The 27,166-nt window shown below is 43.3% G+C and overlaps 1 protein-coding gene across 1 annotated transcript; it reads left to right on the forward strand.

Annotated features, from left to right (window-relative positions):
• The first annotated feature begins 19,077 nt into the window (after positions 1 to 19,077).
• LOC114910535 (cell wall protein DAN4-like) lies at positions 19,078 to 22,857 on the forward strand. The gene is made up of 7 exons (XM_029252079.1): positions 19,078 to 19,709; positions 19,859 to 19,923; positions 20,005 to 20,165; positions 20,500 to 20,807; positions 21,313 to 21,377; positions 21,469 to 21,614; positions 21,700 to 22,857. The coding sequence occupies exons 1-7, from the start codon at positions 19,104 to 19,106 to the stop codon at positions 21,774 to 21,776; spliced, it is 1,428 nt and encodes a 475-aa protein (XP_029107912.1). The 5' UTR covers positions 19,078 to 19,103; the 3' UTR covers positions 21,777 to 22,857.
• Positions 22,858 to 27,166: the final 4,309 nt, after the last annotated feature.

Here is a 27,166-nt window from a genome sequence, read left to right on the forward strand (position 1 = left end):
ATGAGACTTTTCTACTCAAAGTCTCACTTCTTTAGGGGATGATTGGTTCTGGACCACACATACACAAAAATTTAGCCTCTTTGATGAGCTTTTAGTTTGTTGGTTTTCCAGAGTACGTGTGACCTCTGGCACATCTTTGGTTTCGGCTTCATCTACAGGTTGTCGGACCTCAATAATCCTCGACGGCCAGGATACCACAGCCGGGCTGAATATCGGAAATGACATAACCTATTGAGACCACAGCTGTTCCACCTGCTTCATTCAGCACAGTGATCAGAATGGAGTTCACCCTTCTGATGAATTTGACCTCTGATCCCTCCAGCCTGTTCTCCAATACCTCTGCCCCCCTGGCAAAGAACATTACTACTGAGGTCAGTGCAGTCCTAGCCTTCCCCACAAGTTGCCCTGTGCTTTGCTTGTATGGTGTTTACTCTCATACCATTATATACAGTATATACCTACCGTAAATATGCATAAAATATTTATTTAAATACTGGGGGTGCGGTGGCGCAGTGGGTTGGACTGCAGTCCTGCTGTCCGGTGGGTCTGGGGTTCGAGTCCCGCTTGGGGTACCTTGTGACGGACTGGCGTCCCGTCCTGGGTGTGTCCCCTTCCCCCTCCGGCCTTACGCCCTGTGTTGCCGGGTAGGCTCCGGTTCCCCGTGACCCCGTAAGGGACAAGCGGTTCTGAAAGTGTGTGTGTGTGTGTATTTATTTAAATGTAAACAAGCTGCAACTCAACAAACTACCCTGGTTTTACATTTACATTTATTCATTTAGCAGATGCTTTCCTCCAAAGCGACGTACATCTCAGTGAAAATACAATTTGTATATTACATTAGAAGAAAGAGAGACATAGCTGCAGACATGTGATTCTTAAGTAAACTTAGTTTCTTTCCACTGGATGCACTGATGTTCATCGCGTGAGTAGGTGCATAAAACGCAAGATAGACAAAGTCTGATCACGTTCCTACATTTTTTTTTCATAAAAAGGTACACAAACATTTACATACAATACAGGAGCAGCAGCTCTGTGAAGGTTTATCTGGGGATGATCATGAAGTTACGGTGCATGAACATCTACGCCTTACACGAGCTTGAGAAATCATGGGTGAAGTGAATCCAGAAAAGATAAGTTTTCAGACCTTTCTTGAATGTAGAGAGAGTTTCAGCAGTTATGAGTGAGAGGGGGAGGTCATTCCACCACAACAGAGCCAGAACTGAGAACCTCCATGCTATACCTTTCACGCACAGGCCCACCAAACGGGCAGAAGTAGATGAGCAAAGCGGTCTGGTTGGGGTGTAGTGGTTGATCAGATTTTGTAAATAGCTGGGAGCAGTTCTATTGATGTATTTGTAGGCAACAACCTTGGTCTTGAATTTGATCCAGGCAGCTATAGAAGCCTGTGCAGAGAAACGAGTAGAGGAGATACATGGGAGCGCTTTGGCAAGTCAAACACAACTCGTGCAGCAGCATTCTGTATTAGCTGTAGAGGTTTGATGGCAGTAGCAGGAAGGCCCAACTGGAGAGAGTTGCATTAGTCCAGGCGGGATGTCACCATGGCCTGGACAAGTAGTTGGGAAGAGTCAGTTGTGAGGTAAGGACAGCTCCTGCGGATATTACGCAGGATGTATCTGGTCTTGATTTGAACATTTCCATTTAAAAAGTAAATGCTACACACTGAAAACATCATATGCTTATTAATCTGCAATACCAAAAGGTACAACCCCTTTTTCTGAAAAGAAAAAAAAAAATTTTAAGGACAGCTATTTATTTCTCCAAGAAGGGTGCTATTATGAAATCTGTATTGTTTACAAGTTAAAATAGAATTATAAAATATATTATAATAGCATCATAGTTACAATTAAACAGTTTATCACCACACTAGTGAAAGTGTCCAAGTTCCTATCAGTAATTTTTCCCCTCTGAGCTTAGTACTAATTCCATGTTTTCCCAATTCAAAAAATCAGGAAGAACAGAAAAAATAGGCAGTTTAGGTCACCTATGGTCATGTTGCACTGCACAAGTGCATAACAACAACTGTCAAAACTGATGACCCAGATGCTTCAGTAGTAATGTATCAAGATGAGGCCTCCGCAGTTCTGGAATGTGACAGTTCCTTGTGTGAGTGGCATTCTGCCACTGGAATGCCCAATCCCTCTCTCACACCATTCTCTCTCTCTCATGCACACACACACACACACACACATATATACATAGCTGAGCCTTTTCTGCCCAAAAACTCATGTCAATTATGCTGCTGCGAAGTTGTGGTAAAATTACAGTTGCATTTCTTGTAAATGGCCGAAAAATCTAACAAATATGCGGTAATAAATTATAAAGCTGCACAGTACAATATGTTGCTGATATGCAATATCCATAGACAGTTGCTCTACAACATATACAAAAAATCAAGAATTAATTTATGTATTATAAGTACACCCAGTCTTTCTTTTGCAGTTCAGCAGCTTCACTATAGAAGCACAAGTTGAGATGTACCCCAGCTTACGCTCCTTTTATTTGCCTCTGGATCAGTGTGATTCTAAATTTGAAAGCTTTTACTGAAAATTGTGCATGAATGTGAAAAAACATGCAGAACTGAGTGCCATTTTCATTTCTTTGTCTCAACAGATTGATCATGTGTTCCACAGACAATACCCAGAGTCATTCATTACATCCAGGATTGACCACTTCAGGTTGTTTTTGAGTCTCCATAAATTGCTTGTGAAGTGCTCTGCCAGTGCTTTTGTCTTGCATACAATAAGAAGGCCCTTCCTGGATCGGGGCCTTGGCGTGGCATAAGGGCTTGCGTGATCTAGGGATCTCCAGAGCTATGTCATCGTGAGCAGTATGCTCCTGGTAGGGTCTCCCAAGGCAAACAAGTCTGGAGTGAAGATCCAGACTAACACGATCCGAAAAACCCCTATGAAAAATGGGAACAGAAGAACGTTTACCCTGCCTGGAATAGGGTCACCGTGACCTACCCCTGGAGCCGGGCTTGGGGGTAGTGTTCCTAGGCAAGTGCCTGGTGGCTGGGCAGCCCATGTAACCCGGCCGAAAAGGCATCGTGGGAAGTTCATGTGGGCCCACCACCTGCAAGGTCCAACATGGTGGTTGGGTGCAATGTGTACCAGGCAGCGAGAAGGGGCAGGGTGGTGCATGGCGTCGCAGCCCCTCGCGACAGAAACTGGCTTTTGGTTCGTGGAATGTTACCTCACTGGGGGGAAGGAGTCAGAACTGGTGCGGGAGGTTGAGATATACCAACTAGATATAGTTGGGCTCACCTCCACTCACAGTGTTGGCTCTGGAACCAAACTCCTCGATAGGGGGTGGTCTCTCTCCTACTCAGGAACTGCATGGGGTGAGAGGCGCCGGGCGGGTGTGGGGATGCTCACAAGCCCCCGGCTGGCTGCCATAGAGTTGCAATTTGTCCCGGTGGACTAGAGGGTCACCTCAATGCGACTTAGGGTCGCAGAGAGGAAAACTTTGACTGTTGTGTGTGCTTATGCACCAAACAGCAGTTCAGAGTATTTGGCCTTCTTGGAGAGGGTGGGTGGGGTTCTGGACAGGGCCCCACCTACAGACTCCATAGTCCTGCTGGGGGACTTCAACGCTCACGTTGGCAATGACTGGGAAATCTGGCGGGGGTGATTGGGAAGAACGGCTTGCCCGATCTGAACCGGAATGGTGAAATGTTATTGGACTTCTGTGCTAGCCATGGTTTGTCCATAACAAACACCATGTCCGAACACAAGGATGCTCACAAGTGTACTTGGTACCAAAGCTCCTTGGGCCAAGGGTCAATGATCGACTTTGTAGTCATTTCATCTGACTTGAGGCCACATGTTCTGGACACTTGGGTGAAGAGAGGTGTTGAGCTATCAAGCAATCACCATCTGGTGGTGAATTGGATCAGATGGTGGGGAAAACTGATGGACAAACTCGGTAGGCCCAGACGTTTAACAAGGGTGTGCTGGGAACGACTGTCGGAGGACCTTGTCCGGAATGATTTTAACTCGCACCTCCGGAAGAGCTTCTCCGATGTCCCGGAGGAGGTAGGGGACATGGAGTCTGAATGGACCCTGTTCAAAACCTCCATTGTGGAAGCAGCCAGGCACAGCTGTGGCCAAAAGCTTGTTGGTGCCAGCCAGGGCGACAACCCGAGAACCCGCTGGTGGACACCGGTGGTGAGGGAAGCCGTCAGGTTGAAGAAGGAGGCCTTTAGGGCCTGGTTGGCTCTGGGGACTCCTGACTCAGCAGGCAGGTACTGGCAGCCGAAAAAGGCAGCAGCGGCTGTGGTTGCAGAAGCAAAATCCAGGGCTTGGGAGGAGTTTGGAGAGGCCATGGAAAACGACTATCGGTCGGCTTCAAAGAGGTTCTGGAGAACCATCCGGTCGCTCAGAAGGGGTCGGAGGAGTTTTGCTCAGGCTGTGTTCAGCAAGAGTGGAGAAACCGTGACCTCGGATGCGGACATTGTCGGGAGGTGGAAGGAGCACTTTGAAGAACTCTTAAACCCAAGTGATATGCCTCCCTTACAGGAGTCAGGGCCTCAGGCTTTCGGGCTGTCAGAGTCCATTTCCCTGGTGGAAGTCACTGAGGTAGTTGGTAAGCTTCACAGAGGCAAAGCACCGGGGGTGGATGAGATCCGCCCGGAACTGCTTAAGGCCCTGGATGTTGCAGGGCTGTCATGGTTGACATGCCTCTGCAATGTTGCATGGACCTTGGGGACAGTGCCTTTGGATTGGCAAACTGGGGTGGTGGTCCCTATTTTCAAGAAAGGGGACCGGAGAGTGTGTGCCAACTGTCGGGGTATCACACTTCTCAGCCTCCCTAGGAAAGTCTATGCCAGGGTGCTGGAGAGGAGGCTCCAGCCGATAGTTGAACCTCAGATTGAAGAGGAACAATGCGGATTCCGCCCTGGCCGTGGAACAGTGGACCAGCTTTTTATTCTCTCACAGATAACTGAAGGGGCAGTTCGCTAATCCAGTCTACATGTGTTTTGTGGACTTGGAGAAGGCCTATGTCCGTGTTCCCTGAGAAATTCTGTGGGTGGTGCTTAGGAAATATGGGGTACCGGGGCCACTACTGCGGACCATTCGGTCTCTGTACATACGGAGCAAAAGCTGTGTCCGCATACTCGGCATTAAGTCAAGCCTGTTCAGTGTGGGTGTTGGACTCCGGCAAGGTTGTGCCTTGTCTCCACTCCTGTTTGTGGTTTTCATGGACAGGATATCAAGGTGCAGTCGAGGCCAGGAGGGCATTCTGTGTGGGAGTTGGAACGTGACGTCTCTGCTTTTTGCAGATGATGTTGTCCTTTTGGCGCCGTCACTTGGTTGCCTCCAACACGCACTGGAACGGTTTGCAGCCGAGTGTGAAGCGGTTGGGATGCAGTACCTCAAAGTCTGAGTCCATGGTTCTCTCACGGAAAAGGATGGCATGCACCCTCCAGGTAAGGGGAAAAAATTTGCCCTAGGTGGAGGAGTTCAAGTATCTTGGGGTCTTGTTCACAAGTGAGGGGAGAAGGGAGCGCGAGATCAGCCGCAGACTGGGAGCAGCGGCAGCAGTAATGCGGTCGCTGTACCGGACTGTAGCGGTGAAGGGGGAGCTGAGCCATAAGGCGAAGCTCTCCACTGACCGGTCAATCTACGTCCCTATGGTCATGAACTTTGGGTAATGACCGAAAGAATAAGATTGCGAATACAAGTGGCCGAAATGAGTTTTCTCCGCAGGGTGTTGGGACTCACTCTCCTTGACAGGGTCAGGAGTTCGGACATCCGGGAGGAACTCAGAGTAGAGCTGCTACTCCTCCACATTGAGAGGAGCCAGTTGAGGTGGTCAGATGCCCCCTGGGCGCCTCCCTTTGGAGGTATACCGGGCACGGCCAACTAGGACGAGGCCCCGAGGTCGGCCCAGGATCTGCTGGATGGATTATATCACACAGTTGGCCTGGGAATGGCTGGGGATCCCCCAGGCTGATGTGGAGGAAGTTACAGGGGATGGGGCGGCTGGGCCTCTCTGCTCTCCCTGCTGCCACCACGACCCTATTAGGACAAGCGGGATGGAAGATGGATGGGCAATAAGAGGTTGGAAAAATACTGGAAACACCAGTAGTATTTATCTCAAGTAACTATCAACAAGTAAGAATACTGTTTCCACTGAGAGAAGCATCAGATCTTTGCATGGTGGTTCTTTAAGAAAAAAATGTTCCAGGTCAACCCAGAAGTAGCAAATGGGGCCATTCGTAGACATCTCACGTAATGTTCACAAACCAGCTGCGCAATCTATACATGTATTTGGTCACCTTAAAAAGGCAAAATCCCATCTGCATGTCCTCCTCATGTTTGTGAGGGTTTCCTTCCATAATCCAAAGAGATATGTATTAAGCAGCCTGGTGACTCTAAATTGTATTGATAGTGTAAAATACTGTTGGGAATTTACTGCAGTATATCTAAAACTTGATCACCTTGGAAAAAGGTCAATTAATAAATGTAAAAATGTTACTAGTTGGCCATCACTAACACCGAAGGCCACAAGCTCTGAACCAATTTGTATTTTTTCGTGTTTTCACCTTATTATGACTCATTTTGTTGTGATTGTGGAAATCTACATATTTTTTCATTTCATTTCATCCACACCCCCAGCTTTACCTCTATTTAACTGGAATGAAAAATGTAGCCAATTTCACCTCGTTCAATGGATGATCTTATTGTTATTACACATTTTAGAGTTTCTTCATTTTATGTATTTTAATGTAGAATCTTTGCCATAATTTTGAACATTAGCTGGTTTTGCTGTACTCTCAACCGAGACGCTGCTCCATGTTCTGTTGATAAAGAGAACTATCAACAGATGCACCAATTCTGCTGGATTTAGCTTTTTGATAAAACTATAACATGTGTAGTACATATGCCTCACAGCTCCTGGGTTGTGGGCTTAAATTCAACAGTCTGTATATACTTTACGTGTTCTTCCCAGGTTCATGTTCATTTCCTGCCGCAGTCCAAAGACATGAGCTTCAGGCGGACTGGTGTCTCCATTGTGCCTTAAGAACGTCAGAGTAGCGTATTGGGCTACTTAAGTAACTGTGGGCAGTGAAATGGGGAACAATACAAATCTTAGTGTACAAATCCAACATTGCAAGGACAGGAGTGGAAGAGATGATACTTTCTGGGCAGGAAATTCACACAGCAGCTCAAAATGTCACATAACAAGGTACAGTTATATTGAGAAAATAATACAACGCAAATACTACCAATAAGATTAAAAAAATGACATACCAAGTAACAAACAAACAAAATGAATAGCAAAGCGACATTTACAAGTTACAGACTCGAGTCGAGTCGAGTCGAGTGTGCACCAACTTGAAGTACTCCATGCAATTCCCTGCTCTGCCGCGGTGAGGCGCTAACAGGCCCTTGGTGAAGTTACGGAGCCGGATGGCAGTAGGAAACAAGAACCTGCTGAAGTAGTTACTTTCCACAAGGTCTCGCATACATTACAATGTTAATATTGCGGGATAATAGGCAAATTAGCGCTCCTGAAATACTTGTATTACAAACAGAACACTGAATGCCGTGTTTAGCATCCCTGTACTGTAATCACACAGGCAGCCTCGCGCGTGGATAGCTAACAAACCAAATTCACTCACAAATAACTGTCACTCACTGTCAGTACTCATAATAAAAAAATCGGAATACCCCCTCAGCAGCTTGGAAAAACCTATCCCCAAAATTTCAGACAGGTATTTACTGTTTACTCCACACCTTTACCATATTTAATGACTTGCGACAACAAGCAGCGGGATGATGATGACGAACTGCGTATATCACTTAGATAAAACAACAAAGTATTTTCCTGACAACCTTCACAACTTAAAATAGCCAAGCAACTAAACTGTAAAACAAATAATATTGTAACGACCCCGCGTTACTGTTTTAGGAGGGAGTGTGGGTTTAGTGTAAATAGTTGCATTCTGGGAAGTCTGTAAATAATGTCTGTAACCGCTGGGGGCACTATGGGGGGAAATAGTGGGTTGACTGTGGTTGAGAGTGTGCTGGGGGGGCTTGGTGGGACTAGGTAGGCTGGTTGTAAGCACAGACCCTAGAAAAAATAGAATCCTCAGACCAAGAGCATCATTTTCTTTGTGCCAGTGTTCAAATAAATCGTTTGTTACGAACAGTATTTCCGCGTCCTTCTTCGTCCTATCCAAACCCACGGCGCTGTGCGCCGCAATGTTATGCGTGTGTGGAATACATTTCTTTAGCCCGCGATTTCGTTAATTTTTTATAATATATTGAAATGGCACTGAGGGGAGTTATACCAGCGTTGTGTAAATAGTTGATATTAGTGTTCATGTGTTGTGTGTACATACTTGTGTGTGTTTTGTGTTGATTGGTTGTCGTTTTATTTATGTTCAGTGTTCAAGAGTGGAATTCTGGAGAGTTCTGGGGGTAACCTCTTAACCATGGGGCGCAGCAGGGGGGCTGGGAGTGACCCAGGGGGATTCACCAGTGTTTTGTACCACTTGTATTGCCTGAAGTGTCTCTGTTAAGACTGCTAGTGAAAGACATGTATGCTCTCTAATAAAGAGTGCATTCCTTTTACCCTGACTCTTGAACCAGTTTCTAGTAGCTCCATGGGGGGATGCTACAGTATTGTTATTATTAAAATGCAGATGATGGATGTTGAGTAAATGAATAAAGTAAATTACAGACTTACAGCTATAAAGGTAGTGTTGAATATAACAGTGGGTTCTGTTGCGTGTCCTTTACTGGCGGACACATTGGTAGGACACTGAGAAGTAGTGGTGCATGTTTTTAATCACCTTTTATGTTTTCTCTTTGTCAACATCAGTTCAGTCTCAGCAGTGGTGGTCCTGGACCTTTTCTTTCGGAGGGAGCTGATAAGTCCCCAAGACTGTGAGCTCATAACATCTTTGGAGGCACTGACAATGCAGCACTTAATTGGCCTGAACATTGATCCCAAATCCATACGCATCATTGGTATGTCATCTTGTCTCTTATCCCTTTCTCCATCATATTTCATATCCATATTTTCACATTGCTTTAAGCTTACCAGTCAGACCTACTTTACTTATTTTTGAGTACAGATTCGTGTTCATTCATTCAAGGTAATATGTAAAGATCGTTAAAATGCTCACGTCAGGATAAAATAAAACAGTAAATAAGATAACAGTAAACGAGACACAGGAATAAACTTTAAAATGGGTGTCTGAAACAAACAATTAGGCTTTTTTGTCAGAAACGAACTCCCTTTAACCTTTGTCTTTCTCTCCTTCACACATTTAAACATCTACAACTTTCAATGTTCAAATGTAGACATAGCAAACTTTACAACTATACAGACCCCTAAACCTCACAGTTTTGTCACACCGCAGAGTACATCAAACAAAGTTTCAGTGATTTCTTCCACAAAACCATATACAAAAACTGAAATGCAAACAACTAACACTATAACACCTGGAACATTGATTACATTTACGCCAGAACCACAGTCCAGTAAAACACAAAAAACTACGGACAGTTCTTTACCACAGAATAACAGCCCAACATTAAAAACTTCAGGAACATCAAAAACTTCTGAAGTTTCAGGAACACTGCAGAAAACTGACATGACAACGAAAGTCCCAGAATTTTCCAGGACACCCCCTGAAACTGACAGGACAACGAAAACCCCTGAATTTTCCAGGACACCTCCTGAAACTGACATGACAACGAAAACCCCTGAGTTTTCCAGGACACCTCCTGAAACTGACAGGACAACGAAAACCCCTGAATTTTCCAGGACACCTCCTGAAACTGACAGGACAACGAAAACACCTGAATTTTCCAGGACACCTCCTGAAACTGACATGACAACGAAAACCCCTGAATTTTCTGGGACATCGCCTGAAACTGACGTGACAACGAAAACCCATGAATTTTCCAGAACACCTCCTGAAACTGACATGACAACAAAAACCCATGAATTTTCCAGGACACCTCCTGAAACTGACATGACAACGAAAACCTCTGAATTTTCCAGGACACCTCCTGAAACTGACAGGACAACGAAAACCCCTGAGTTTTCTGGGACATCGCCTGAAACTGACATGACAACGAAAACCATGAATTTTCCAGAACACCTCCTGAAACTGACATGACAACAAAAACCCATGAATTTTCCAGGACACCTCCTGAAACTGACATGACAACGAAAACCTCTGAATTTTCCAGGACACCTCCTGAAACTGACATGACAACGAAAACCCCTGAATTTTCCAGGACACCTCCTGAAACTGACAGGACAACGAAAACCCCTGAATTTTCTGTGACATCGCCGGAAACTGACAGGACAACGAAAACCCCTGAATTTTCCAGGACACCTCCTGAAACTGACAGGACAACGAAAACCCCTGAATTTTCTGTGACATCGCCGGAAACTGACAGGACAACGAAAACCCCTGAATTTTCCAGGACACCTCCTGAAACTGACATGACAACGAAAACCCCTGAATTTTCCGGGACACCTCCTGAAACTGACAGGACAACGAAAACCCCTGAGTTTTCCAGAACACCTCCTGAAACTGACATGACAACAAAAACCCATGAATTTTCCAGGACACCTCCTGAAACTGACATGACAACGAAAACCTCTGAATTTTCCAGGACACCTCCTGAAACTGACAGGACAACGAAAACCCCTGAGTTTTCTGGGACATCGCCTGAAACTGACATGACAACGAAAACCCATGAATTTTCCAGAACACCTCCTGAAACTGACATGACAACAAAAACCCATGAATTTTCCAGGACACCTCCTGAAACTGACATGACAACGAAAACCTCTGAATTTTCCAGGACACCTCCTGAAACTGACATGACAACGAAAACCCCTGAATTTTCCAGGACACCTCCTGAAACTGACAGGACAACGAAAACCCCTGAATTTTCTGTGACATCGCCGGAAACTGACAGGACAACGAAAACCCCTGAATTTTCCAGGACACCTCCTGAAACTGACAGGACAACGAAAACCCCTGAATTTTCTGTGACATCGCCGGAAACTGACAGGACAACGAAAACCCCTGAATTTTCCAGGACACCTCCTGAAACTGACATGACAACGAAAACCCCTGAATTTTCCGGGACACCTCCTGAAACTGACAGGACAACGAAAACCCCTGAGTTTTCTGGGACATCGCCTGAAACTGACATGACAACGAAAACCCCTGAATTTTCTGTGACATCGCCGGAAACTGACATGACAACGAAAACCCCTGAATTTTCCAGGACACCTCCTGAAACTGACATGACAACGAAAACCCCTGAATTTTCCAGGACACCTCCTGAAACTGACATGACAACGAAAACCCCTGAATTTTCCAGGACACCTCCTGAAACTGACATGACAACGAAAACCCATGAATTTTCCAGGACACCTCCTGAAACTGACATGACAACGAAAATCCCTGAATTTTCCAGGACACCTCCTGAAACTGACATGACAACGAAAATCCCTGAATTTTCCAGGACACCTCCTGAAACTGACAGGACAACGAAAACCCCTGAATTTTCCAGGACACCTCCTGAAACTGACATGACAACGAAAACCCCTGAATTTTCCGGGACATCGCCTGAAGCTGACATGACAATGAAAACCCCAGAATTTTCCAGAACACCTCCTGAAACTGACATGACAATGAAAACCCCTGAATTTTCCAGGACACCTCCTGAAACTGACATGACAACGGAAACTCCTGAGTTTTCTGGGACGTCGCCTGAAACTGACATGACAACAGAAACTCCTGAGTTTTCCGGGACATCGCCTGAAACTGACATGACAACGGAAACTCCTGAATTTTCTGGGACGTCACCTGAAACTGACATGACAACGGAAACTCCTGAATTTTCCGGGACATCACCTGAAACTGACATGACAACCGAAACCCCTGAATTTTCCGGGACGTCGCCTGAAACTGACATGACAACGGAAACTCCTGAGTTTTCCGGGACGTCGCCTGAAACTGACATGACAACGGAAACTCCTGAATTTTCCGGGACGTCGCCTGAAACTGACATGACAACGGAAACCCCTGAATTTTCCGGGACGTCACCTGAAACTGACATGACAACGGAAACTCCTGAGTTTTCCGGGACGTCACCTGAAACTGACATGACAACGGAAACTCCTGAGTTTTCCGGGACGTCACCTGAAACTGACATGACAACGGAAACTCCTGAGTTTTCCGGGACGTCGCCTGAAACTGACATGACAACGGAAACTCCTGAATTTTCCGGGACGTCGCCTGAAACTGACATGACAACGGAAACCCCTGAATTTTCCGGGACGTCGCCTGAAACTGACATGACAACGGAAACTCCTGAGTTTTCCGGGACGTCGCCTGAAACTGACATGACAACGGAAACTCCTGAATTTTCCGGGACGTCGCCTGAAACTGACATGACAACGGAAACCCCTGAATTTTCTGGGACGTCGCCTGAAACTGACATGACAACGGAAACTCCTGAGTTTTCCGGGACGTCGCCTGAAACTGACATGACAACGGAAGCCCCAGAGTTTTCCGGGACGTCGCCTGAAACTGACATGACAACGGAAACCCCTGAATTTTCCGGGACGTCGCCTGAAACTGACATGACAACGGAAACTCCTGAGTTTTCCGGGACGTCGCCTGAAACTGACATGACAACGGAAACTCCTGAGTTTTCCGGGACGTCGCCTGAAACTGACATGACAACGGAAACTCCTGAGTTTTCCGGGACGTCGCCTGAAACTGACATGACAACGGAAACCCCTGAATTTTCCGGGACGTCGCCTGAAACTGACATGACAACGGAAACCCCTGAATTTTCCGGGACGTCGCCTGAAACTGACATGACAACGGAAACCACCAATGTACCTCCAACATCATCTGAAACTGACATGACAACGGAAACCCCTGAATTTTCCGGGACGTCGCCTGAAACTGACATGACAACGGAAACCCCTGAATTTTCCGGGACGTCGCCTGAAACTGACATGACAACGGAAACCACCAATGTACCTCCAACATCATCTGAAACTGACATGACAACGGAAACCCCTGAGTTTTCCGGGACGTCGCCTGAAACTGACATGACAACGGAAACCCCAGAGTTTTCCGGGACGTCGCCTGAAACTGACATGACAACGGAAACCCCTGAATTTTCCGGGACGTCGCCTGAAACTGACATGACAACGGAAACCACCAATGTACCTCCAACATCATCTGAAACTGACATGACAATGGAAACCACCAAAGTACCTCCAACATCATCTGAAACAGCCACATTAGAAACATCTGAAATTTCCACAACACTCACAACTGTTACAACATTAGAACCCTCTACAATTTTCACATCAGAATCTACAGCAGTCTCTACCACGCACACTTCCACCAATACAATAACGTCAAACACATTTAACTTAACATCTTATCTTAGCCATAGCACAATCACAACAGGAACACAATCTGACACTACAGCAGAACAAACCACCCAGGCTCAGCAGGTGCTCATTTTGCTGACGTTCCAGCTTGAGATTAACTTCACTCTATCCACTCTTTTGGATAATCAGTCAACGGAGAGCAAACAACTAGCTGACACCATCAAAGATGAGGTGAGAACCTTGCAGTGCATTTCAGAACAAGATGCTGATGTTCAGAATGAATTATAGTAATTTACTTCCTCATCCTCTTTCACTCTAGGTTGGCAGAGTGTTTTCATTTCAGTTTGATTCTTTCATTAACATTACTAGAGTTGAATTCTGGTAAGTAATACTTGTTTGAGCAGCTTACAAGAAAATTACTTTAACGTATTCATTTCTCTGGCCGATACTTTTAGCCAAATAACAGTGTCTTAAAGTAATGCGCTAACCGGTGTAAATCAGGTTCCTCTCCATGAAATGAGGGACCATGCAAAGCATGAATGACTGTCTCTTTTCACATGGTTGGCAGGAATGAATCTGGACTGGTGGGAGTGGACATTGATCTTCTGTTCAAGTATCCTGAACCATCCCTGTGTCAGGTGATCTCCACTCTGTATTCCCTGGCATTAGTTCCATCCTTTTTCACTTTTCCCTTGGATCCCAAGTCCATACGGGACCGCAGTGAGTATGCATTTTGCATAATCATGGGGATTTTTTACAATATTGATCTACACCTCTTTTTGTGTTAGTTTGACCCCTTTTTTCTAATTTACCAAATACTGTCAATTGATTCCTCATTGGTAATTTGTAGTAGTACTACATAGATATACAGAAAGGTAGATAAATTTAACAATCACAAAAGGAACTACACAAGGCAATAGCAGCAAACATAAAACAGTGTAACTACAAATGAAAATACTGATGGAGACCTTGTAATTGCAATGAAGTAAAAAAGTTATCACAATTTCACAGGTGTAAGTAAACAAAAAAATAGTGTAGACAGCTCAGAAAGTACAAGGTAACTACTCAATGAGAGGGCACTAATGAACAAACAAATTAAAACAGAGAGTAACTGAACTAAGCAGCAGGCATGCAAAGTGCAACATACATGCAGCAGTGAAACTTGATTAAATAATTTTTTAAATTAACATATTTGACACAAGACGGTTGAATTGCTAGCTTTACAAAGCATACTCAGCATCACAAGGTCTTTAAGAAGTCAATATCACTTCAGCCAACTAACAGATGAGTGTGGAAATATAAATCACTTCAGGTCTGCAATGGACAGACATTGTGAAGAGTAAAATGGTAAAGAAAATGGAAAACAGATAGATAAACCAGAAATGTGTGCATCTTTGAAAATTCATAACTTAAATGCAGAGGTGGGTGCTAACACCTTGTGTTCACTTTGATACTTAAATTTCTAGAAAAAAACTGTACTTGTAGAAGTGAATTTAGCCCTTACATGTTTATCACCTTCTTTGCTTTCACCTTATTTGCTTTGCATCAAAACAATCTACTTCAAATAATGGAACTACAGCCACATCAGAACCATCTACTGCAATAACAACTGCAACTACAACCACATCAGCACAATCTGCTACAACTGCACCTACAGTCATATCGCCTATATCAACTACAGGACTAACAACTACAGAAGCTGCAACTACAACTTCATCAGAACCAACTACTACAATAACTGCAACTACAACCACGTCAGAACCATCTACTACAATAACAGCTGAAACTACATCCGGACAATCTGCTATGACTGCAACTGCAACCACATCAGAAACATCTACTTCAACAACTGCAGCTACAGTGATATCAGGACTAACTACAGAGGCTGCAACTACAACTTCATCAGAACCAACTACTACAATAACTGCAACTACAACCACGTCAGAACCATCTACTACAATAACAGCTGAAACTACATCCGGACAATCTGCTATGACTGCAACTGCAACCACATCAGAAACATCTACTTCAACAACTGCAGCTACAGTGATATCAGGACTAACTACAGAGGCTGCAACTACATCCACATCAGAACCAACTGTTACAACAGCCTCAACTACAACAACTGCACCTATAAGAGCTGCATTTGTAGAGCTTATATTTTCCATGGTGATGATATTTACGGAAGAGCTGAATAATATAACTTCAGAATTATATACACATTTGAGAGACACTGTTGAATTTCAGGTAAGTTGTGTAGCCCAAAGGTAATGGCTGTATGGTAAAAAATGTTTTAGTATAGAATTTTTGTAAATGAGCATTTGAAATACGAGTACACACGCTGTCCTCTTTCTCGTAAAAAGTCCTTTTTACTGCTTTATTTTTAATGATTTGTTTTCTGTTTTAACCAGCTTGACAGTGTTTACAAAGTGAAATATGAAAATCTATTCAGCAGCGTAACTCTAAAAAGTTTCAGGTGAGAAAAATTTTTTATTAGAGAATTTTGAAGATGCAGAATTCAGGGGACCCCCCCTAACACCGATGATCTCATATTTAGCCCTGGATCTGTGGTTGTGGACACTTTGTTGGAGTTCAATGCCTCTGCATCTGTTGCTTTACCAACTCTGGATGAGATAAAACAAACCCTTATAGAGGCGGCTTCAGTGAACAACACAAATTTCACTCTTAACATCATCATCAGCAGTATAACTGTTCAAGGTAAGTGTATACATCCATGTGTGTCTGCAGGTGTGCATGTTTATGTGTGTATGAGAATTTCTGTTGCAGGATACTATTGGGCATAATTTATTCCTTTAAAGGGAATCATGAGAATGTTTCCACCATTTATGAGAAAATGAAAATGTATGTATGGTAAGATATGTGTGCAGAGGTTGCTGATCTTGTAGATGCATTTTTATGAATATTTTTTGTGGTGGGTATTTAATTTGTGCGTGCATGAGTTAGGGGCAAGAACATGTACTAATTGTATGTGTTTATGTGTGTATTTCATTTTGGTCTGTGTGTATTCACTGTGAGAACATTTTATTGCACAACCTTTGCTCATTTTTCATTTCATACTGTATTGTTTCCCATCAGTTGGTTATCGTTCAACTGCAACTGCATCACTACCAACAATTTTCACATCTGCAGCTACAATGATATCAGAAGCATCTACCACAACAACTGCAACTACATTAACATCCAGACAATCTATTATGACTGCAACTGGAATCACATCAGAAACATCTACTTCAGCAACTGCAACTACAGTCATATCAGGAGTACCAACTATAGAAACTGCAGTTACAACTTCATCAGAACCATCTACTTCAAACACTGCAACTACAATCACATCAGAACCATCTACTGCAATAACAGCTACAACCACAACCACATCAGAACCAATTACTACTATAACTGCAACTGAAACCACATTTGGACAATCTACTATGACTGCAACTGGAATCACATCAGAAACATCTACTTCAACAACATCAACTACAATCATATCAGGGCTAACAAGTACAGAAACTGCAAATACAACTTCATCAGAACCAACTACTGCAATAACTGCAACTACAACTACATCAGAACCATCTACTTTGACTGCATCTGCAATCACATCAGAAACATCTACTTCAACAACATCAACTACAATCATATCAGGGCTAACAAGTACAGAAACTGCAAATACAACTTCATCAGAACCAACTACTGCAATAACTGCAACTACAACTACATCAGAACCATCTACTTTGACTGCATCTGCAATCACATCAGAAACATCTACTTCAACAACATCAACTACAATCATATCAGGGCTAACAAGTACAGAAACTGCAAATACAACTTCATCAGAACCAACTACTACAATTACTGCAACTACAACCACATCAGAACCATCTACTATGACTGCAACTGCAATCACATCAGAAACATCTACTTCAACAACTGCAACTACACTCATATCAGGAGTAACAACTACAGAAACTGCAACTACAACTTCATCAGAACCATCTAGTTCAAAAACTGCAACTACAACCACGTCAGAACCAATTACTACTATACCTGCAAGTGAAACCACACCCGGACAATCTACTATTACTCCATCTGGAATCACATCAGAAACATCTACTTCAGCAAGTGCAACTACAGTCATATCAGAAGTAACAACTGCAGAAGCTGCAACTACAACTTCATCAGAACCATCTATTTCAGAAACTGCAACTACAACCACATCAGAACCATCTACTATGACTGCAACTGCAATCACATCAGAAACATCTACTTCAACAAGTGCAACTACAGTCATATCAGAAGTAACAACTGCAGAAGCTGCAACTACAACTTCATCAGAACCATCTATTTCAGAAACTGCAACTACAACCACATCAGAACCATCTACTATGACTGCAACTGCAATCACATCAGAAACATCTACTTCAACAAGTGCAACTACAGTCATATCAGCAGTAACAACTGCAGAAGCTGCAACTACAACTTCATCAGAACCATCTATTTCAGAAACTGCAACTACAACCACATCAGAACCATCTACTATGACTGCAACTGCAATCACATCAGAACCATCTACTATGACTGCAACTGCAATCACATCAGAAACATCTACTTCAACAAGTGCAACTACAGTCATATCAGAAGTAACAACTGCAGAAGCTGCAACTACAACTTCATCAGAACCATCTACTGCAAAAACTGCAACTACGACCACGTCAGAACCATCTACTACAATAACAGCTGAACCTGAAACCACATCCGGACAATCTGCTCTGACTGCAACTACAACAACATCAGAAACATCTACTTCAGCAACTGGAACTACAGTCGTATCAGGAGTAATAACTACAGAAGCTGCAACTACAACTTTATCAGAACCATATACTGCAAAAACTGCAACTACAACCACATCAGAACCAATTACTACTATAACTGCAAGTGAAATCACACCCGGGCAATCTACTACTACTGCAACTGGAATCACATCAGAAACATCTACTTCAACAAGTGCAACGACAGTCATATCAGGAGTAACAACTGCAGAAACTGCAACTACAACTTCATCAGAACCATCTACTTCAATAACAGCAACTACGACCACGTCGGAACCATCTACTACAATAACAGCTGAACCTGAAACCACATCCGGACAATCTGCTATGACTGCAACTACAACAACATCAGAAACATCTACTTCAGCAATTGCAACTACAGTCGTATCAGGAGTAACAACTACAGAAACTGCAACTACAACTTCATCAGAACCATCTACTTCAATAACAGCAACTACGACCACGTCGGAACCATCTACTACAATAACAGCTGAACCTGAAACCACATCTGGACAATCTGCTATGACTGCAACTACAACAACATCAGAAACATCTACTTCAGCAGCTGCAACTACAATCATATCAGGAGTAACAACTACAGAAGCTGCAACTACAACTTCATTAGAACCATCTACTTCAAAAACTGCAACTACAACTACATCAGAACCATCTACTATGACTGCAACTGCAATCATATCAGACATTTCTACTTCAGCAACTGCAACTACAGTCATATCAGGAGTAACAACTAAAGAAGTTGCAACTACAACTTCATCAGAACCATCTACTTCAAAAACTGCTACTACAACCACATCAGAACCATCTACTATGACTGCAACTGGAATCACATCAGAAACATCTACTTCAACAACTGCAACTACACTCATGTCAGGAGTAACAACTACAGAAACTGCAACTACAACTTCATCAGAACCATCTACTTCAATAACTGCAACTACAGTCAAATCAGGAATAACAACTACAGAAACTGCAACTACAACTACATCAGGACAATCTGCTACAACTGCAAATGCAGTCACATCAGAACCATCTACAACATTAACTGCAACTACAACCACATCAGGAGAATATACTGTGACTGGAACTACAACCACATCAGGGCAATCTGCTACAACTGCAACTACAGTCATATTAGAACCATCTCCTTCAACAACTCTGACTGCAAGCACAACAGAACAATCTCCTAAAACAACTATAACTTCGAGTACTTCACAACCATCTCCATCAACTACAACTGCATCAGTACCAACAGAAGCTGTAACTACAGTCACAACAACCACAACGACCACAAATCCTATAAATTATAGTGAAAGACTGGAACTTAAGTTTTCTCTTATGATTGATTTTACAGATGATCTGTATGATCCAACTTCAGAAAATTATAAAAAATTGGAATTGCAGGTTGTATTGCAGGTATGTTTTGTTACCTTAAATAATAACATGAAGAAAACAATTATTTCAGAACATTTAACACTTCTCTATGTCACTGAACACGTGAAGTATGTGGTCTAAACTCAGTGTCCTCTTAATTTTATGAAATCCTGCTTTATGTCTTTCACCAGCTTACCTATCTTTACAAGACAAAGTATGGACCTATATTCATCATGGTGATTGTAATAAGTTTCAGGTAAGAAAAGTTTTAATTGTCAGCAAATTTTTAAGATGCATGCTTGACGGGACCTGGTAACACTAATGATGTCATGTTTAGCCCTGGATCTGTGGTTACGGACACTGAGCTTGTGTTCAACACCTCTATGCCTGATTCCCTACCCACTGCAAATGATGTGAAACAAGTCCTTATCCAGGCTATATCAGAAAACAACAGTAACTTCACTCTTAAGATCAACTCCAGCAGTATAACTGTTCAAGGTACGTATGATGTCATTATGCGTATGCAGGTGTGTTTAAGTTGATGACAGCCTACCACTACCAGTGGGATCAGTGCCAATGGGCCTGGACAATGACTTTTATATATTTTCACAGTTTGCAAGTATAGGGTTGTGGGTGTTTTATCGCACTGGAGCAAGTCATGGCAAAACTCACAGCGAAACCCCCATTTTTTATGAGTATTTATCATGTATATGTGTTTATCTGTGTATTTCACTTATTTACTTTTACATTCACTGTGACTGCATGCTGTCATGTAGCCTTTATCCATTTTTTTCATTCTGTATAATTTTCTCTTACCTTATATTTTTCCCAGAAATGGCAGGAATTAGTACAGTGGCTACGATACCTGTCAGCACACTTGCCACTGCACAATCTGTTACTGTTCAGACTACACCAACTTCACAGCTGGAAACTACAAGCACTTTTGCTACTAATGCTTCTACCAGTGTGGCAGCAACCACATTAACTTCAATAACTGCAACTTCAACTGCAACTCCAACAACAACCATTGCAGTGGTAATAATCAAACTGCGCTTTGCTATGTCAAAGGACTTCACCTCAGAGTTAAGCAACACCAGCTCACCACAATTCCAAACTCTGGCAGCTCAAGTATATTTAGTGGTAAGTGCTAGTACACATTTTGTACAATAATAATACTCGTATATACAGTATGTTTATATATTTTCAATATAAATAATTTCCTAAGGTTGCACAAACTTTTGGCAGGTGAAATGCTTTATGTATACCCTGTAATATAGATATTATAGATAATAGTTAAATGGTTGCATATCATTTCTACATTTTTTCGGTCAACAAAAATGTTGAAGAAAACATTGTTGAGTCGGGGGGGTGCGGTGGCGCAACAGGCTTGGCCTGGTTCTGTTCGCTGGTGGGTCTGGGGTTCAAGTCCTGCTTGGGGTGCCTTGCGATTGACTGGCGTCCCCCCCTGGGTGTGTGTTCCCCCCTCCAGCCTTGTGCCCTGTGTTGCTGGTTTAGGCTCTGGCTCACCGCGACCCCACTCGGGACAAGTGGCTTCAGTCAATGTGTGTGTGTTCTGAAATGAAAAGCCTTAATTTTATTAGATGACGATTCAATTTTCATTTTTGTTTACTTTCTTCTCACACAGGTCAACCAGGTATACCGAGACCATTTTGGCAACCAGTACAAAGGTAGCAATGTAACACAGTTCAGGTGAGACAGTGATAGAAGTCTAGTGACCTACTATACAGTCATAATGTTCCATCTTTCATTATGCTTATTCCTGATTTCCTACTCTCCTCAGCAAAGGCTCAGTGGTGACCTTCATTGACCTCTTCTTCAGTGGCACTGACCCCCTCCCAAATTCTATAGACATAGTGAATGCCCTCAAACAGGCCGTTAGCAACAACAACACCCTCTCCATCATCCTCGACTCCATCCAAATTAACAGTGAGTTGTGTGCTTGCTTCCAGTAACCACATCCTAACAACTACCAGTTTCCTCTTTGTGTTAACACCACTTATTACCTCTGCAGGTGCAGCAGGAAGAAACAGTGTATCTTGTGCTGTGCTGCTGGCTGCACTCACACTTCTGCTTGCGGGTCACCTGTAGATAGCCGCTGCCCAACGACAGTGAAGATACATAGAGATGGAGCAGAAGATGGTCAGGCTGCAAAGGACAATACATAGATTTTATTTATCATTTTGCAAAGGACTATATATAATTTTATTTATCTGCTATTACCTTTTTTTCCACCGTAATCTCTAATATTCTTCTGAAGTGTTGATGTAAACCAGAAGATATTTAAAAGAATGAACTGATGCATTTGTATATAGGATCTAACAGTAGATTTACTGTGTGGTGGCACCATAATAAGGACATGCATAGCATCTTCAGGGACTACAAGGTTGTGTGGAGAAAATGAAGACAGTAGAAGATACCTGCTACCTTTGGTGTAATTCATACAGGTTGTGTGCTTCTATCACTGCAAATGAGATGAAGAGAAAAATACGGGATAGCAAGTCATTCGAACAGCAGTTTCAAGGGAACAGTACTCAACAGCAAAGCATCCATACAACCTGGCAAAGCTTGTGTGATATTCCAGTCACTTGGAGATAATGGGACATGACGGGGGGCACAGATGAGTTTCCCTTTTCCATATACTACCCCAGGAAGTGCACACCATGATGTGGTGGTGCTGCAATGAACTCTATGTCCCAGAGGGCCTGGTTCCAAACCTGCTAAATGCTGCCATTTACATAAAAACCATTCCATGAAGGAACAATGTCATTTTCAAAGGTTGTGTTTTTAAAAGGTCATTTAATATCTTCTGCTACAAATTCATTTTGAAACTCTTTGTTTTTATAAGGTATTTGAAGAAACAGGAAGAAAGATTACCACCTTCTCAAGCAGTGCAAGTTGACTGAAATGTCTGAGAGAAATCTAATGTATTTCCTGCTCACACAAAACTAGCAATCATTAGAAGAACTGTGAAACATCCCAGAATCAAACATGTCTGAACCAAATACAAGAGACTAAAGTGTGTGGTGCATATCTGACCTTTTAATTTTTTGATTCATTACATGGATCTTGTTTCTAGAGATAGCTTGAAGCTCAATTTTTATTCAATTGAAATTTGACTAACATTAAAATTCTACAAATTTTGTATATTTTGTATATATATATATTTTGTATAAGGGGGTTGCGGTGGGTTGGACCACTATCCTACTCTCCGGTGGGTCTGGGGTTCGAGTCCCGCTTGGGGTGCCTTGCGACGGACTGGCGTCCCGTCCTGGGTGTGTCCCCTCCCCCTCCGGCCTTACGCCCTGTGTTGCCGGGTAGGCTCTGGTTCCCCGTGACCCTGTATGGGACAAGCGGTTCTGAAAATGTGTGTGTGTGTATTTTGTATAGAAATAATATTGGTGTAACACAAACTGAATACAGGTGGTGTTTGAGTACCATGACTGGATGTTTGACATTAAATCTTGGCAAGTTTTAATCTAGAAATTTTATAGGATCCCATCATTTTCTTTTTCAGAAATTTTCTCGTATTCAACACTGTTCCACTTTGGTGAGATGTTTGGAGACACCTCTGGAACTTGAATGGCCTACCATTATGGTCTCCTGTTGCTCTCAACCCAGATCTCCACCAAACTACTCTCTGAAGTGGAAAAAAGTGACATTTTACTAAATTAGGAAGATGTGCATACAGTATTCAGAAGTCTAATACAAAAGTTACAGTAAACTGCAAACAATTTCAGAAAATCAGCCTCAATCTCCCAGAATAAAACGGTAATCTATTATTTAAGTGCTTAAATCGCCCTCTCTTAAACAGTTCACGGTTTTCACGTCTACATATCAGTTGTTAAAGGGAAATCGATACAGTAATTGATAGCCAGCATCTGCCAATAAAATCTATAGATGGAGTCAGCTGACAGTGAGGAGGCGCGTATACAGCTTCACAACGAAAGTGGCAATCAGTTTAAGTGAAAACTGTGACTGACAGTTAACAATGACCAATGGACTCCAGAGAGAGAGTCAGCTGACAGGAGGAAGGCGTTGATAATGGTTTGCTCTAAAAGTGGCTTCATTGGTTTAACTGGACGATGAGTTCAGTCCAATGATAATGCTCCGCATAAATCGGGAAGAAACCAGTTTTCACGATTCAGCGATCCATAATACCTTATTATTACTTGAATTATGACTGAGTCTGAAGAAGCTATGCGAAGGAGTCGGTAGACCCATTTACATTTTCAACAGACCTTTTATATTATATTAAAGAAATATCAATAAAACCGAACGTCTTCGGGAAGAGGGGAGGTGACGGAACCGCCGGGTTCTGCCCTGTTCTCGATGCTCTAAGGCTGGATGGTTCTTCTGCCAACCTCAGGACCAAGGGTTGCAATGACCCTGGCGGCCAGTAGGAGGCACTTTATCACCCTCAGAAGAAAGTACAATCCCAGTCTCCCACTCGCCGCCTCTTTTTTTATTTGTTCCCCAGCTGACCTGAATAAAGAGTGTGACAGCCGGGATTTCTCCAGCCCGTGAAAGCATCAGACCAAGTGCTGCAGCTCTTCCGTAGTGCTCTTTTCCACTGAGAATCCCATGTGAAGACTTGCAGGACACTGTCCGCCCAGGCAGCTTCCCTCTCAGTCGCCCTCCTGCTTCATCAGCATTGTTCTCATCATCCCTCAGTATCGTCATCTTCCAGCCTCATCATTCTCCAACCTCATCATCCTCCAGCCTCACAATTGCTTTGGTACTCAGCCCGCGGACTGACAGGGAGTGAGAGATCAGAGCGATGCCTGCTGGGAGAGGACAGGGCAGAGGCAGGAGCATCTCCTACAGCCCGTGAACACCAGGAAGCATCAAAGCGGCTTCTGCTGGATTGGGGTCCATGAAGCGATGCCTTCAGAAACTGCAGAGGCTCAGAGTTCAACGCCGTCAAGGTTCTCGTCCTTTTTCATCGAAAATTTGCTCCGCTCCACCAGGGATGCTAAGAGCCCGCAGGATGGGAGCAGAGATCAAGGGTCTCGGGGTGGAGGGGTCCCAGGAGCTCCACGTGAACGGAGCGGCCGCGGGTTCGGCTCGGAGGTGTACGTTCAGTACCACTCTGCTCCAGCGTGGAGCGGAGATCTGGAGCAAGGAAGGTCCTCCAGTAAGTGTCTCTCCAAATGTCCTGTGTTTGACAGAGCGACCCCGTGAACTCGAGCGCTTCTAGTCTAAAGTGCTGCCTGGACTGGATGCGCGATATCGCAATCTATTAATTGCGAGCGCGCGGGCACGGTACAGTGAGAATGTCTGAAGTACTACAAAAGTAGGCTCATTTACTGTCCCGACTGAGAAAATAATAGTAGGAAAATATGAAAAGGCACATTATATTTCACTTTCTTTAAGCACACGTTTAAACTAGCCTCCGAAAAGTCGAGGGAGGGGCGAATCGCCTTGTTTTTGTTTTTCAGTTACCGCAACGTCGCCTTAGTCCATAATTTCCAAGTAATATATATATATATATATATATATATTGGTGATTTTTGGAATTAACCACCACGCCCCCAAAAAAAAATGTTCAGCTATATATATCAATCATGTCGCATGTTCCATTATTAGTGGCTCAGAGTCAGACGCTGGAACACGTGAGAAGAAGCGCTCGCGCACCCGGAGGTCTAGTTCCGCAGAGCATGAAGATGAAGCCAAATTTACGGTATTTAAAAGACACAATTATAGATGAAATAAAACGTGTGCGCGGTCAAGCCGCAGTAGTGAAGGGGCTCGGTCCCGCGTTAGGACAGTATGTGACAACATCGGCCGCACGGCGTCTCGCACAAGGAAACTGCATCTCGCGGCGACGCGGGAAATTCTGCGTGAGAAATGGTGTAAAACCTCCTCGATGTGGTCCCGTGTAAACGCAGCTGAACGAAGGAAACTCGTGCAGTGTAAGTGCGAGGAGTTGACACAGACCAGAGTGTTTCTGCCGCAGTTGAGTGTGTATGACTCACACACCTCATCTCAGCCGTGGACGTTGACGCACACAGTTCAGTCTCAGTTTGGCCAAGTGACAAAGGAAAAACAGTTTTTAAAATCTTCCTTTGAGTCAACATGGTGACAGTGGGACCCTTCCCATCATCCCTTGCCACGTGGTGCAAATGTATTCTTTTAGTCTAAAAGCATTAAAGACATCTCCTTCAGTGTGTTAATTTCTTCTGTGCTCATGGTGGTTTATGTACTGGGTGGGATACTGACTGCTGGATTTTGTGCTTCAGTTGTTCCTTTAATTAAATAACTGGTTGCGCTGAAAGGCCCCCATAGCGAAAGGGATGAGTGGTGTCACTCCTGGGGGTGGGGGTGGGGGTGCAAAAGTCTACTGCTCTACATCAGAAGCTCCCACAGGTACTGATCAAAGCTGAGTGTCATTTACTCACAACACATGTTATCATCACAAGTAAACACTGCGCACACATGGGTCCTGTGATCAGAAGGAGGAGCTTCTCGTAACACACACTGCAGTGACTCTGCATCCTGTTAAAAACCCCTGTGGGGGTATAGCTGTAGTGTATGTGTCTGTGTGAGTGTGTAAATCTGTGTGTGTGTTTGCAACAGTGACGAAAGAGAATTAGAAAACTTTCTGTTGCATCTTCTTCACTGATCGATGGCATAACATTTCGTTCAGCCTTTCTTTCCCCTGTTTATTAAATAAATTAAACCTTACAAGGGCACTATTCTAATTTCTAAAAAAAACACAAAGCTGCGAGAGCAGTGCTTCTGTTATCTTACCCCGTTTGTGATTGTCGTTTTCTTTATTTTCAAATGTATATTTATTTTTGTTATCATTTATTTACTTGTCTTTTGACCTATTTATTTTGTTTATTTTCTATTTGTTATATTTCCTCTGGCATTGTTTGATGTAATATCTGGATTTGGATTCTTTGTTCTCTTCATGATCTGTTTGTATTTATTCGTTTTGTCTTTGTTATATTCCCTTGCTGTTTATATTAATGAAGTTCTTTTTGAAAAGATACCAGTTAAAACCCATTCCCCTTCTTTCGATGGGTCAGCAACGTCACATTGCATTTTAGGAGTTGTTGTCCTCACACCGCTTCACCAGACTTCTTGTCCAACAAGCTGGTGCTGTCGCCTTGGATTTTGGGGCTTTTAGGCCTTTATTTACCCTCCTTATTCTTCTGAAAAAGTCTTGGGTGTTGCTTTCTGCGCTGGGAGTCATGGTTCTCCCTTCTCCAACTGTGGTTTGGAGTCACTGCCCATTTTTTTAGTGCCGTGCATTTGCCCAAATTGCTCTTTTAGTCATTTCAACACCATATTCAGTGCTTTCTCCATTGTTCTAATTTATTTGTTTTCCCACATTTTACTGTAACATCAAAAAGAGAGTGGAACATTTCATGAATCCTTAAAATTATTTGTTCTATTTTGTTTGTCTTCAAACACTTGCCCAACTTGCTTTTATTTTTCTTTCATGAAAAGGTTGTTGTTTTTTTATTCTGGAC

This window comes from Scleropages formosus, chromosome 5 (genome assembly GCF_900964775.1).
Source record: "Scleropages formosus chromosome 5, fSclFor1.1, whole genome shotgun sequence".
In the NCBI taxonomy this organism is placed as follows: domain Eukaryota; kingdom Metazoa; phylum Chordata; class Actinopteri; order Osteoglossiformes; family Osteoglossidae; genus Scleropages; species Scleropages formosus.